Genomic DNA, 15395 nt, shown 5'->3' with positions numbered 1-15395 from the left:
CATTGAAAATGTTTGAGTTGGGGTTTATTCATGTATATTTGAATAGGTTTCAACTGTTGCCTATTGACACATATGAATAGGGAGAGGACAGGGAAGTTAACGCAGAGGGAATGAGCTCTATGTCTGACCAGGATGGGCGGCAGCCTCCACAGGTCCAGTTTCTTGGTGGCCAGGCGGTGGGTCTTGCACTTGGAGCAGTAGTAGAGCTCATCTTCTCCCAGCTCTTCCTCACTGGTAAAGGCCTGCAGACAGCTGTCCAGACTGATGGGCTCTGCCTGGGCCCTGCGACTCTGTTCCACACTGGGGTGCTCCTCCACGATCTGCAGGACAGACAAACATTACTTAGTGTATGACGTATATCCATTAGATATCTAATAAATACATTGATATGACCCCTAGGGTTCCTGCTGCTGTTATCCCCAGCCTCATGTCTCTCTTACCCTCTCCTGAGAGGTCTGGTAGCGGAGGTGCAGAGCAGTGGGGTCCCAGTCCACAGCCATGAAGGCATTTCCCACAGCAGCCCTCTCATCGTTACACTCCACTGTGCAGCCTCTGCAGAACCTGAGGGGGACAACAATACAGGGTATCAATGAACAGATTCTCTATCTTCAACCGTATAGTGATATGTTGTACTGTGGTGACAGACTAAATTACCTGTACCACGGACACCAAGCGCAGGAGTTGCCATCTTTCTGCACCACGCGCAGGGTGAAGGGATACTGGTAGCCCATGCTGTCATCACTGTGTTCACACACACACACACACACCACACACACACACACACAGATCAGCATCACATACCTGTACCTTTAGGAGAACACTGAACACTGCAAAGCCACCTGACAAAATACAGAGAGTGGTCTGGAGAGACTGACCAGTCCTGGGCGTGGTTGCTGGCCTCCTGAGGGGGCAAGGGACTGGCCAGGCGTGACACCTGGGTCCACACAGAATCATACAGGTCCCTGGTCCTGGTGTGGACTGTACATGGCACGATTAACGGCATCCCAAACAGGCTGGGGCGGTTCTTCTGACTGGACAGGAAGTATAACTCTGCCCGCATCTACGAAACAAACACAAATGACCCATGGTTTAGAAGTGAGCATTATATAGACTTTGACTAATCTTGATGCACTGCTAATCTTCTCTCCATCTTTAGCCCATCCTGCAGTTCTTACCATCTTCCTGTGGATGGTGATAATGTACCCAGTGAAGGGGCTGTCTGAAGGGAGCACCTCGGGGCCGTCGGGGAGACCGTTAGCAAGGCTGCCCTCTGTGCCACAGGGAACCACAGTGCTGGGCATGCCCTTGGGGATCAGTCCCAGGTTCAGAGAGTTACTGTCAGCTACCATGGTAGCGTTCCCATAGGCTAGTGCTTGAGCTTCTGGAGATGACACGAAGAACAAATGTTATACGTTATATTTTCTAGTGTCAAAGTATCTACCTTTTTTCATCTGTTTTATAGAACCTGTGCATTTGTTTACATTCCAAGGTGTTTGGTTGCTACTTCTTTGGATTCTAAACCCCTTTCATCACTTCTTACGGATTGCCTTTAAAAAAGGAATGAAACGTCGCTAATGAACAGAAGAACCAATTGGTATACCATCTGTTTGTGTGGGAGTGGACACCACAGACGTGGGTGCACTTGGCACCGGGATCTCAAACGCACACAGGAAGCCGCACACCGCCCGACACACTTTCTGGTTGTCCAGTGGAAAATTCTAAAAATAGGGTAGACAGACAATCATTAGTCTACGTGCAGACTGTGATATTGACAGTGTGATGGATGGATGTACAGTGCTGGAGGATAGATGACGGCTCCACCTTAATGTTGGAGGCATGTACTTCAGCCAGGAGGATCTGCTCAGGATTCAGGCAGCAGAGCTCACTCAGGAGTCTCTTCAGGCCTGTGTACTTCTCATCCGCATTGAGCCGGAGCCCATACCGCACTGGGCATGACCCATCCAGCTTAATGACTGGACAGAGGAAGCGAAGAGAAAAGTGTTTCAGAGGCATGGGATCCAATATACATTCCCTCAAAAGACAACAGGAACAAAATAGCTTTCTGTTCAACACCACACTGTTACTGTAAAGCTCAGAGTCCAGTACAAGAAAGGGTGGACAGGCGACAGACTTCGAGACATATCTCCAATATGATGCTTATGTTTCATCTTTTGGAATGTATTTTCTGGATGTTGCACTGTAGTACTGTATACACTGCATTTCACTAAACCCACAATAAGATCTGCTAAATATGCGTACGTGACCAATACAATTTGATTTATAAGGCTCACCTATGATCTCTAAGTGCATGGAGTTATCCATGGGCAGAGGGAGAGAGAGGAAGTTGAAGGGATCAAAGCGTGCACTGACGTGGCCACAGGTCTTGCACTTGACCTGTGACCTGAGCTGGCCATGGAACAGGTCCACCACAATGGAGCGGTTTCTCCTCAGGTGATTCTCCCACGCCTGGGGGAACACAATTCACCATCATCACACCAGACAATAATATACGCCATTTAGCAGACACTTTAAGCCAAAGCGACTCAGTCATGCGTGCATACATTTCACATTTGGGTGGTCCCCGGGAATCGAACCCACTACCCTGGCGTTACAAGTACCATGCTCTACCAATTGACCTACAAAAGGACAACTTCTAGCAGTTCAAGATGACACAGAAAGCTAATATTACACCTCCAAATCAATATTTATACTCCAACAGCTACATGAGGTGATTCACCTGAGGCCTTATTTCTGGATCTCCCCACCATGACGATAGGAACAGTGTGTATGAACTCTGACCTCAGAAGCAACCTCCCAGTCTGGTCGTCCGTCGCTGTCCTTCAGCTCCACGTAGGGCTTCTCGTGAACACGGTTCAGGTCCTCGTGAAGGCCATCCAGCAGGAAGGCCAGCAGCTCCTGGGAGTCCTGCTGCTGGAAGCCATTGAACCGGGGAGCGTACTTCGCTATCGTCCACTGAGGGAAGAGACAGAGGACAAGGAGAAAATGGAAAAAGACAACCATTTGACTCTTTATTTTTTAGGGTGAAAGAAAGTACTTTTAGGTTGGTAGTCTGTAGTGTTATTGGGGGGGGGTGTCAGTTGGAGGCTTGTTTGTGGACATACTCTGAGTTTCAGAGGGGCCAAGTTCTTCTGTGTTCCGCTCCACAACTCCTGAACCAGATCACCATAGCATTTGGCCATGTGACCCCGCATCCCAATTGGATTGGTCCTGTTATGGACACAAACAGCACAAATTAAAAAGAAACTCACACAATTAATCTCTGCTTGCTGTGGATTTATCTGCCCAAAGAGTATAATAAGCATGTATAATAATACTTTCTTGTATAATAAGCATGCATTCTTTTAAGTCTAAAATAATGCACACGCATACCTGTTGAGCTCGTAAAGGTGGTTTCCTGAGGTGAAGTAGTCTGTGAGAGGCTTGGTGTTGCTCACACACTGGATACTGGAGTTCATGAAGCACGTGTTGCCAAGGTTGCTCAGTCCAGTCGCACCTTTCTCAGTAGGGACTGTGAACAACAGCAGGAGGCAACAGTCTGAGGACGCTATTCAACCATCAAAAGCTTCTACAGCAGTCAGTAGGACCCCTTCAATGTGTTTGGACAGCAAAACAAGTACTGTCTGACAGACTTATCTATAATACATCCAAGTAGCAATCAGCCCAGTTAATGTTAAATTATCAATAATGATTACATATAGGAGTGCTAATGTTGTGTTGGTGCTGTAACTGTATGCAGTGACGGTCTTACCATTGTGTCTGTTCATCCTGTTGCTGTTAGCGATGAAGGACATCTCCTCTGGCCAGCTCATGTCCTTGTTCCGAACTGATGAAAACAAAAAAGTGTCTTCATCTATTCATCCTGACAATACATGATGGAGCTATTAAAAACACAGAGTTGTTATGATGCATACCTTCTATGACCATGTACTGTTCATCTGGGATCTTCAACCCCTCCAGGGAATGGTCTTCATCATCAAGGAGGGTCAGATAATTCTGTGGAATACAATGTTTTGAACTGTAAAATTAGCGTGTGTGTGAGTATTTGAGTTTGAGTGTTTACTGTGCACGTCTGTGTGTGCAGTGTAGGGTTCTCCCCAGGATTTCTTTTAACAAGGTGTTGCTGATGAATCAGTCGAGGGGGAGGTCTCAAGGAGGGCCGTGGCCCCCTTTGGACTCAGAGATGTGTGTTTCTTGAACAACTAAGTGCCATTTCCTGCAATCTAGAGCCTTAAATGATAACAAATAAAGCAGCGCACACTGGTTAAGTGCAAAAGAATTATTTAATATTCTTCACAGTATTTTTTCTAGAATTATCCTAGTAATGTCATTATTCAATGATCTACAGAACAGGGACCATCAGTATGAGGTCCAGGCAAGAGCAATTCAAGTAATTCACAGTGTGTGTGTTTACATTTTGTATTTATTTATCTGTATTTATTTTTTGAATAGTGGCACAGCCAAGTCCACAAGGTGGCGCAGTGCCCCTCTTACATTCTTTGGGGAGAACCCTGCCATGTATGTTGACAAAGGGTCAACCTTCTATGAGTCACACCCACCTCATTGTTGTAGAGCCAGAGGCGCATGTCTTCCTCCTTGATGCGGAGTCTCTGGGACAGGTATTCATGGATGTCCTTGATGGTGCCCACCCTACTGAAACAGCCCGTGTAGACCAACACACGCTTTAGGGGGGCACTAGGTGAGGGAACGTTACCTGGGGGAGTTCAGGGAGACACCACGGATACATTGAACTGCTCTGCACACATGATTGGTAAAAAGCACAGGAATGGGTGTGGAAGAAAATTCACAGACCATGTTGCGGTGGCCAAATGCTCTGACATATAATGAGGCCCAGATCCTACATAGCCTATTTCAGCTCACACTGCAACACTGCCTGGCTGGGGCTGTGCAAACGTGATGAGCGGAGTGAAAGATTTATTTTTAGAAGCGCTGCGCACAGGCATGAAAGTTGGTCTAATTTACTTAAAATGAAAGTCTGCTGAAGTGAGACTTTTTGTCCTTGTGTTTCTTGGCTATTTACATTGTTTTGTTCACAAGCTAGGTTGTTTTTCTATGTTTGAGTTTCAACAGCTAGGGAAGAGAATACAACGCTTCTACTAGACAAACTCAATCTCAGACACAAACATGACTCTAGTCGTGCTACCACGGTAACCTCCCGCCCTTAAAGGGGCATGTGGACATCTGTCGTCTCATCTGTGATATTTTGGTTAAAAGACTCAGGTCACAAAAAAGGTAATTAAACATTTTTGTGTCCCTGTGCTGCCCCAAGTCTTGTGATGAATGTTCCCTCTAAGTGCCTTCCTCCTCCTGGACTGCTGTGCAGAAGAAATGCCAGCCCGCACAGAGAATTCTAGTGATTAAACTACTTTGCCAAGTTACATACTTCCTTAAACAGATCAACGCTTCCCTCTAACGTGGGAATTATGTTTGCATCAATATAATATCAGCCCCCTTCAATGCAACCAACCAAATCTAACTTTGCAAGATTGAGTCGTGATTGTGTTGTAGGCAGAACGCATCTATCGCACGAGCGGTCTTTCAATCATCCGCAGTCGGGAGTGGACGTGCTTTTCAGATCAACATGCTGAATGGCCCTGGACACTCTTGGGCAGAAAGTCACTAGGGTACTCTGCTATTCTTGTCCCTCCATTGCTTTGTAACCTTTGGAGAAGTGCTGGAGACACATGCAGGGAAAGCTGTTACCCATATTGACCCAGACGTTGTTCTGGGGGGTGCGTGCGGGGGGCTGCTGCTGCCTCAGGAAGAGCAGGTGTCGGGGGAACAGCTCCAGCTCAGCACAGTCTGTCTTGGTGTTTCTGATCACCTGGGAATGCCAACAGGAGAAGAGGGGATGGGGAATGTGAGGTTATCACAATGTCAGGATCAATAGGGATGATAATGGTGACGGTTTAATGGAAAATCCACAAGTGGTCCTGCTTTACAGAGTTGAAATGTACGTACCGGCCTGGGGAGACTCAGGTTGGCTCCGTACCAGTGGTAGAGTGCCCTCCACACAGGCTCTGGCACAACCTCAAAGTCCCTGCCTAGAATCAGGGACGGGGAGCGCCTCAGTAGGCCCCCCTCCATAGTCAATGTGGGAGCCTAGGGGAACAGTTCAAGATAGACAGATTTAAAACTGAAACAATATGGCAAGGCCAGTTTGAAGAAGAGGAACATTTTAATCTCTAATTGAGTCCATCCCCTTCCACAGTGTTGTTTGTGGTGCCTAACTTACCTTTAAGGGCTCTGATGTGACCAGAGGCTGGTTATCGATGGCCCCAGGCCTTAGAACCACCATGTTCCCATCAGCCCCCAGGAAGCACTGGTTGTCTGTGTCATCATGCTGACGGGCAAAGCAGATATCCGTAGCAGTCGAGCCCCGGGGTAGAAGGCCTGAGGAGAGCAAATTAATGGTTTTCAATGACATTCAGTTGTACACTCACTCTCAGCACACAGTATGCAAGGCAAGGCAGGTATAATGAGTGGTACATTTCCTTATTATTAAGCTATACTAGTATCCAACTGTTTTGCTAATACTAAGTGTAACACGGGGTGCTGAGAATTCTTAGCCACTCACTGCCGCTGGTTGTCTCGGAGGCCTCTGATGCACTGGAGATGTTGTCTGCGAACTTCTCCTCTGTGGAGCTGTAGGAGCTGGCCATGCTCTCCCCCTCTGGGCATTGCTCTGCCCTGGCCTGGGTTCCGGCCCCTACACCACTCCTCACTGTGCCAAACACTAATGGCTGCTCCACCACGATATGCTTGTTATCCTGGAAGAGACGCCAACAACCACAATCACATCAGCAAAGAAATGTAGAATGGGCACAGTATGATAAACAGATGATCATGGTGTCAAGCAGCAAAAAAGCCTTGCTTACATATTTGACGTAGTCCCTCCACTGCTGCCACCACGGCACTGCTATGAGGAACCAGTAGTCTCCTGGCTGGAGGCCGTGTCTGCTCGCCCTCTCCAACCAGCCCCTGCAGACACAAGTGAGTGAGTTTGTGAGTGTTTGATTGATTGATTGAGGGGATAAGGAAGCATGTGTATGACAGCAGGAAAGGACACTGACATGGTGACACAGACACACATACCTGATTATCTGTCCCTCCTCTTCAGGGGAAGCAGGCCGCAGCCCCAGGACAATATGACACACCTAGAGACCAACACGATAGCAGAAGACTGGTGATCCAGCAGAACAAGAAAAGCACACAAAGCACATAATGTTGACCAAAGTAGAAACACATGGTGGCTGGCTGTTACCTGAAACAGCAGGTTGAGGAACTCATTGGCAAATGCACTCTTCACACTCCATATTTGGTAGTCCTCCAGGGTCAAATGCCCTTGCTAAAGAACACAACAACCACCAATAACAGGTTTCAAAATTTTCTGACAACATTAAAGAAATCTGTATGAATCCAAAGTCACGCAAGCAGTAAGGTAATACCTTAGTGGTGTCATGCTCCTTCAGGATGTCTTCCACAATGGCATGGACATTAGTGTCCGCTTCCTTAAGGGACAGAGGCAGGGTAAGGCTTAAGTAAGAACCCAGAGTAGTAATGGGACAGGTTAAAACGAAACAATCTAACTACAAACATTACAACAGTTATCATTATCTACAGTATGTCCATCATATGTCCAGTCTGGCCAAATGGTACTTACAGGTAGAAGGTCTGTGCGATTGTCTTTCCACACCTCCAGTAATGCTCCAAACATTTCTGTGATTTCCTCCCGAGACAGAAGCCCATCATGGTCAACGTCAAACACTTTGAAACAGACTGGGGAAAAGAAACAAGAGGAAAGTCACACATTGAAACTGTCAATGTCATGAAAGAATGACAAACAGCAAGGCTTAGTGCTTGTGTATCTACTTACACTTCTGTCTCTCTGCCAAAGGCCCTCTGCAGCAAGCAGATAGTCCACATGAGATTTCCTTAAAATCTATGTGATTGTCCCTGTTTTCATCAAAGGCATGAAACAAACCTGCACAGAAGGAGAAATGGACGTAACGATCGCCTTCAAAAGAAGTATCCAATAAATCAAATCCACATCCTGCGTGTTCTCTTACCTTCACTTAGGGATGTATGAATAGTGGGAGAAACTAAAGCGACAAATGTTTCCAGGTCAAATCGTCCTGTCCGAGACTGAGCTTTCAGCAGCCAGTATCTCTTCTCCAGGTCAATGATATCCGATTCCTCTACTGCAAGAAAGAACATCTATAAGTGGCATGACAAGACCCCTAGCCTAGGCTATTATTTAGTATATCTCCCAAAGGATCAGGATGACAGTCACTCACAGTGTGTTACTCCAGCCAAGGTCTGGTAGAAGGTGGGTGTGTCACTATCGTCTGTCAGGGTGACACACACCCCACTGGACAGGAGCCAGCGGGAGAAGGTGAAGGCATCCTTGTTCTGTAGGAGCCAGCTCTTAAATTTCTCATAATTTACCTTCTCACCCTGGTAAAGAAAATAACAGGAACTCCACTAAGCCTTGAACAAAGGTGCAAAACACATAGTGGAATTATCTTTCTGTGTCAAGTAGCATTAGCAGCCCTGTGCACTTTTATTTTATTGAACCTTTATTTAACTAGGCAAGTCAGTTAAGAACAAATTCTTATTTACAATGACGGCCTACCGGGGAACAACTGCCTTGTTCAGGGACAGAACGACAGATTTTTACCTTGTCAGCTCGGTGATTCGATCCAGCAACCTTTCGGTTACTGGCCCAACGCTCTAACCACTAGGCTACCCGCCACCCCAAACAGGTAACATAAGTTCTGTCAGCAGCTTACAATTAGATAAGGATACATTAGGATATGTGGCATGTTTGTAGTGAACAAATAAAATATACCTGGTAAGCGTGTAATAGCAGATTTGCACCCACCCTGGTGGTCATACAGTTTGTGAAAACATGGCTGTCAAAATGTCTACCGTCTACCGAATAGCAGCACTTTGGTCCGCAGGTAGTATAACTTTTCATTACATTTCATTACATTTCATTATAGTACAACGGTTTAATTTGTCTAATCTTAGCAATTTCTTCTTAGCTAGCTACATAGCCGTCTTTGTATCAAAGATAATTGCGTAATTATCGTATTTCGTCGTCCTAACGCAGTCTACACTGCTATCTGCCATCTGCCCAGCAGCTAGCCAGCTAGCAAACGTCCACCGTCTACCGAATAGCAGCACTGTAGCAACTATTACACCCAACTGAACGACTTGATTAGTGTAGTGTTAGCTAGCTACATAGTTGTCTTTGCTGTCTTCGTATCCAAGATAATTGTGTAGTTTAGAGTGTGTAGTTTTAGAGTGATTATCTTAATTTACCGAGGCTAGCTAGCCAGCTATCTGTCGTCCTTAACGTAGGAGACACTGCTAGCTAGCCAACAGCTAGCCAACGTCTACCGAATAGAACTTCTGCACTCAACAACCCGGTCGCATTCCGCTTCGCTCCACAGGTAGTATCACATTTTCATTTCATTTCATTACAGTACAACGGTTTGATTTGTTTGATCGTAGCTAGCTACATAGCTAGCTACATAGCCGTCTTTGTATCAAAGATAATTGTGTAGTCTAGAGCGATTTTCTAGGTTAGCTAGCCAGCTATTGTCGTTCTTTTAACGCAACGTAACGTAATCAACACTGCTAGCTAGCCAGCTAGCCCCCGAATAGCAGCACTGTAGATACTATTACACTCAACGGAACGACTTGATTAGTGTAGTGTCAACAACGCAGCCACTGCCAGCTAGCCTACAAAGTCAACAACTGCCAGCTAGCCTACAAAGTCAACAACGCAGCCACTGCCAGCTAGCCTACTTCAGCAGTACTGTATCATCTTAATCATTTTAGTCAATAAGATTCTTGCTACGTAAGCTTAACTTTCTGAACATTCGAGACGCGTAGTCCACTTGCCACTCCAATCTCCTTTGCATTAGCGTAGTCTCTTCTGTAGCCTGTCAACTATGTGTCTGTCTATCCCTGTTCTCTCCTCTCTGCACAGACCATACAAACGCTCCACACCGCGTGGCATCGGCCACCCTAATCTGGTGGTCCCAGCGCGCACGACCCACGTGGAGTTCCAGGTCTCCGGTAGCCTCTGGAACTGCCGATCTGCGGCCAACAAGGCAGAGTTCATCTCAGCCTATGCCTCCCTCCAGTCCCTCGACTTCCTGGCACTGACGGAAACATGGATCACCACAGATAACACTGCTACTCCTACTGCTCTCTCTTCGTCCGCCCACGTGTTCTCGCACACCCCGAGAGCTTCTGGTCAGCGGGGTGGTGGCACCGGGATCCTCATCTCTCCCAAGTGGTCATTCTCTCTTTCTCCCCTTACCCATCTGTCTATCGCCTCCTTTGAATTCCATGCTGTCACAGTTACCAGCTCTTTCAAGCTTAACATCCTTATCATTTATCGCCCTCCAGGTTCCCTCGGAGAGTTCATCAATGAGCTCGATGCCTTGATTAGCTCCTTTCCTGAGGACGGCTCACCTCTCACAGTTCTGGGCGACTTTAACCTCCCCACGTCTACCTTTGACTCATTCCTCTCTGCCTCCTTCTTTCCACTCCTCTCCTCTTTTGACCTCACCCTCTCACCTTCCCCCCCTACTCACAAGGCAGGCAATACGCTCGACCTCATCTTTACTAGATGCTGTTCTTCCACTAACCTCATTGCAACTCCCCTCCAAGTCTCCGACCACTACCTTGTATCCTTTTCCCTCTCGCTCTCATCCAACACTTCCCACACTGCCCCTACTCGGATGGTATCGCGCCGTCCCAACCTTCGCTCTCTCTCCCCCGCTACCCTCTCCTCTTCCATCCTATCATCTCTTCCCTCTGCTCAAACCTTCTCCAACCTATCTCCTGATTCTGCCTCCTCAACCCTCCTCTCCTCCCTTTCTGCATCCTTTGACTCTCTATGTCCCCTATCCTCCAGGCCGGCTCGGTCCTCCCCTCCCGCTCCGTGGCTCGACGACTCATTGCGAGCTCACAGAACAGGGCTCCGGGCAGCCGAGCGGAAATGGAGGAAAACTCGCCTCCCTGCGGACCTGGCATCCTTTCACTCCCTCCTCTCTACATTTTCCTCTTCTGTCTCTGCTGCTAAAGCCACTTTCTACCACTCTAAATTCCAAGCATCTGCCTCTAACCCCAGGAAGCTCTTTGCCACCTTCTCCTCCCTCCTGAATCCTCCTCCCCCCCCCCCCCCCTTCTCCCTCTCTGCAGATGACTTCGTCAACCATTTTGAAAAGAAGGTCGACGACATCCGATCCTCGTTTGCTAAGTCAAACGACACCGCTGGTTCTGCTCACACTGCCCCACCCTGTGCTCTGACCTCTTTCTCCCCTCTCTCTCCAGATGAAATCTCGCGTCTTGTGACGGCCGGCCGCCCAACAACCTGCCCGCTTGACCCTATCCCCTCCTCTCTTCTCCAGACCATTTCCGGAGACCTTCTCCCTTACCTCACCTCGCTCATCAACTCATCCCTGACCGCTGGCTACGTCCCTTCCGTCTTCAAGAGAGCGAGAGTTGCACCCCTTCTGAAAAAACCTACACTCGATCCCTCCGATGTCAACAACTACAGACCAGTATCCCTTCTTTCTTTTCTCTCCAAAACTCTTGAACGTGCCGTCCTTGGCCAGCTCTCCCGCTATCTCTCTCAGAATGACCTTCTTGATCCAAATCAGTCAGGTTTCAAGACTAGTCATTCAACTGAGACTGCTCTTCTCTGTATCACGGAGGCGCTCCGCACTGCTAAAGCTAACTCTCTCTCCTCTGCTCTCATCCTTCTAGACCTATCGGCTGCCTTCGATACTGTGAACCATCAGATCCTCCTCTCCACCCTCTCCGAGTTGGGCATCTCCGGCGCGGCCCACGCTTGGATTGCGTCCTACCTGACAGGTCGCTCCTACCAGGTGGCGTGGCGAGAATCTGTCTCCTCACCACGTGCTCTCACCACTGGTGTCCCCCAGGGCTCTGTTCTAGGCCCTCTCCTATTCTCGCTATACACCAAGTCACTTGGCTCTGTCATAACCTCACATGGTCTCTCCTATCATTGCTATGCAGACGACACACAACTAATCTTCTCCTTTCCCCCTTCTGATGACCAGGTGGCGAATCGCATCTCTGCATGTCTGGCAGACATATCAGTGTGGATGACGGATCACCACCTCAAGCTGAACCTCGGCAAGACGGAGCTGCTCTTCCTCCCGGGGAAGGACTGCCCGTTCCATGATCTCGCCATCACGGTTGACAACTCCATTGTGTCCTCCTCCCAGAGCGCTAAGAACCTTGGCGTGATCCTGGACAACACCCTGTCGTTCTCAACCAACATCAAGGCGGTGGCCCGTTCCTGTAGGTTCATGCTCTACAACATCCGCAGAGTACGACCCTGCCTCACACAGGAAGCGGCGCAGGTCCTAATCCAGGCACTTGTCATCTCCCGTCTGGATTACTGCAACTCGCTGTTGGCTGGGCTCCCTGCCTGTGCCATTAAACCCCTACAACTCATCCAGAACGCCGCAGCCCGTCTGGTGTTCAACCTTCCCAAGTTCTCTCACGTCACCCCGCTCCTCCGCTCTCTCCACTGGCTTCCAGTTGAAGCTCGCATCCGCTACAAGACCATGGTGCTTGCCTACGGAGCTGTGAGGGGAACGGCACCTCAGTACCTCCAGGCTCTGATCAGGCCCTACACCCAAACAAGGGCACTGCGTTCATCCACCTCTGGCCTGCTCGCCTCCCTACCACTGAGGAAGTACAGTTCCCGCTCAGCCCAGTCAAAACTGTTCGCTGCTCTGGCCCCCCAATGGTGGAACAAACTCCCTCACGACGCCAGGACAGCGGAGTCAATCACCACCTTCCGGAGACACCTGAAACCCCACCTCTTTAAGGAATACCTAGGATAGGATAAAGTAATCCTTCTCACTCCCCCCCCCCTTAAAAGATTTAGATGCACTATTGTAAAGTGGCCGTTCCACTGGATGTCATAAGGTGAATGCACCAATTTGTAAGTCGCTCTGGATAAGAGCGTCTGCTAAATGACTTAAATGTAAATGTAATGTAAATGTGTTTAAAACAGTCAAATACAGGTAACTGCTAAAATAAAGGAAATACTTGAGTAAATGAGGGATACAACGCATATTGAAAGCAGGTGCTTCTACACGTGTGGTTTCTGAGTTAATTAAGCAATTAAAATCCCATCATGCTTAGGGTCACGTATAAAAATGCCTAGTTGCCCAATATTTTGGATACCATGGCTAGAAGAAGAAATCTCAGTGACTTTGAAAGAGGGGTCTCAAAGGAGCATAGGGGGTTTGAAGTGTGTGTCTCTCTCAACCACCAGATCTCAAACCAATTTAACACTTCTGGAGTGGCACCCGAGACAGCGTTTTCCACAACCATCAACAAAACTCCAAATTATGTAATTTGTTGTGGAAGAATGGTGTCGCATCCCTCCAATAGAGTTCCAGACACTTTTAGAATCTATGCCAAGGCACATTGAGGCTGTTCTGGCAGCTCGTGGTGGCCCAACGCCCTACTAAGACACTTCATGTTAGCGTTTCCTTTGTTTTGGCAGTTACCCATACATATTCATTCAAATAAGGCATATGAGCTAACCTCAGAGAAACACTTTCTGAGAGAAAGTGGGATCTCTCCATCCACAGTCTGCAGCATACTTTCCATGTCCTCTCGCGTTGCATGATTGCCCAAATCGCTGGCAAACAGACTGAAAATGTCTGAAGGAGAACCACAAAAAGAAGCTTAGCCTTATAAGCAACTCTGTCAGGTGTGATATTCACAATGGGGGTGAATCGCATTATTAGACATTATCAAGAATACAAATTAGATACCACTACAAAAGAGGGGTCATTTTGTGAAGGTCTATTTGTTTGTTTTTATTCTCAGAGATCCTATTAAATTATATGATTATTCTTGTAATTACATGGTCAACACAAGCATCTATAGAGGTTCCATAAGTCTGTCGGTTACAATACTCACATTTAGCTTTTTCTTCATCACGTCCTCTAGTCAACAGAACCAAGCCAACAATTAGGTTGTTGAAGTGCAGGCCTTTAGAGGTCCCACCGAATGAGCTGTATATCACCTAGAAACAGGGGAAGGGAGCTGGGTTCAATTCAGGTAAACCTGTCAACTCATTCTGGTCCAGTCCTGACCTACTTGTTGTTGTAATTTGGAGAGTGAGTTCCCTTTCAGAAACCGATAAAAAGGTATATTATCTTTGATAACCCTGTCAGGTGGACTAAAGTTGAATTCAAATATGCAAGGTTGTCCAGGTTAGTAAGCTAGTTAGACTCATATCAGAAGAGCACAATAGGCTACAATCACTAATGAGTCATTCCACCTTAAAAAACACAAGAAAGAGGATTGACACCCACCATCTCAGATTGTTCTGAAATTATTTCTGTAGTTTGAAACAGATAAGCGTTCCTGAAACATTTTGTTGAAAGACCATTTGAACGCCCATTATACAACCTGATACTACCAGGTTCTGACCACTAGACGGTGGTGTTGCTGCTAAACAGTGTCACTATTATATCCAGTTAGAAGTTGTCAATAAATAAAAATATTCAATAGAAATGAATGGTTAAGATTAGGATTGGTTGAAATTCGGAACGAGGACAGGATAACCTCCCAATCAGAACAGCTGAAGTTGGGTACTACCCAGGTAGAGGTATAGGCGCAGGGGTTTTCAACCTCATGAGCAACATTTTATTGGTTGAGAATACATTGAGTATGTGGCCAAATCCCTTCAAAAGAGGTCTGGAGCAGTTAGACCTTTTCCGGTGAACAAGCAAACCACTAGGCTACAGCAGTTCTAATGGTTCTGGTCTCTAAATGGTCTTCAAAAAGGTAAATATCCCCAAAGCACATTGTGTTTTGCAATAGTTTCTATTGGTGAAGGCTTAATTGTTTATATAATGGTGTATTGCGTAGGTTTAACAGTTTCTAATGGTAAATGTCCTAATTGGTTCTCTTTTTTTAATAGGGTTGTCATGCTCAGCATTTCAGTCACTTGCCAATTGCGCCAACGTTTTGGGCTAGTAGGAAACCCCTTAATGAGAATTGCACCATAGGGAAATACCTCAGAGTTGCCATTCAATGGACTATTCAAGGGCAGTTAGTTTGAAGCATGAGGTAGCTAAGAGTACAAACTAAAATTGTTTTCATGGAGGACAGGTTTGACTTAAGGATGACCACACAATTTGCAAAAGCTATTGATTATCTACTCAGACTTCCAAAGAAACTGTTGTGATCCATTTAATAATCACTAGAAAGCAGTAAATAGATCACTCAGAAGTAAATGTGGAGGTAGCTAAGAATTAAGGGAATGTTCAGTG

General features: G+C 46.9%; 1 protein-coding gene across 2 annotated transcripts in view; it reads right to left on the bottom strand.

The window, feature by feature from the left end:
• Positions 1–15395, bottom strand: part of LOC139535861 (ubiquitin carboxyl-terminal hydrolase 32-like) — a 34278-nt gene that overhangs the window by 5524 nt on the left and 13359 nt on the right. The window contains exons 3-30 of one of the 2 annotated variants that reach the window (XM_071335726.1): positions 14035–14140; positions 13654–13772; positions 8337–8496; positions 8109–8240; positions 7916–8023; positions 7703–7818; positions 7488–7550; positions 7304–7387; positions 7135–7196; positions 6918–7020; positions 6617–6809; positions 6275–6432; positions 6001–6141; positions 5743–5863; positions 4578–4732; positions 3933–4014; positions 3770–3844; positions 3391–3529; positions 3123–3228; positions 2800–2973; positions 2292–2466; positions 1822–1973; positions 1601–1718; positions 1176–1381; positions 876–1060; positions 655–741; positions 441–561; positions 129–320 (exon numbers count right to left, since the gene is read on the bottom strand). In XM_071335726.1, coding sequence (XP_071191827.1) covers positions 129–320; positions 441–561; positions 655–741; positions 876–1060; positions 1176–1381; positions 1601–1718; positions 1822–1973; positions 2292–2466; positions 2800–2973; positions 3123–3228; positions 3391–3529; positions 3770–3844; positions 3933–4014; positions 4578–4732; positions 5743–5863; positions 6001–6141; positions 6275–6432; positions 6617–6809; positions 6918–7020; positions 7135–7196; positions 7304–7387; positions 7488–7550; positions 7703–7818; positions 7916–8023; positions 8109–8240; positions 8337–8496; positions 13654–13772; positions 14035–14140 — 3633 coding nt within the window. Of the gene's footprint in view, positions 1–128; positions 321–440; positions 562–654; positions 742–875; positions 1061–1175; positions 1382–1600; positions 1719–1821; positions 1974–2291; positions 2467–2799; positions 2974–3122; positions 3229–3390; positions 3530–3769; positions 3845–3932; positions 4015–4577; positions 4733–5742; positions 5864–6000; positions 6142–6274; positions 6433–6616; positions 6810–6917; positions 7021–7134; positions 7197–7303; positions 7388–7487; positions 7551–7702; positions 7819–7915; positions 8024–8108; positions 8257–8336; positions 8497–13653; positions 13773–14034; positions 14141–15395 lie in introns of those variants that run through there. The other variant, XM_071335733.1, reaches the window with a different exon arrangement.

The sequence above is a fragment of the Salvelinus alpinus genome, chromosome 1 (genome assembly GCF_045679555.1).
Source record: "Salvelinus alpinus chromosome 1, SLU_Salpinus.1, whole genome shotgun sequence".
NCBI lineage: Eukaryota > Metazoa > Chordata > Actinopteri > Salmoniformes > Salmonidae > Salvelinus > Salvelinus alpinus.
Note: the sequence above shows the minus strand (reverse complement) of the source record. Positions and strands in the feature narration are given on the sequence as shown.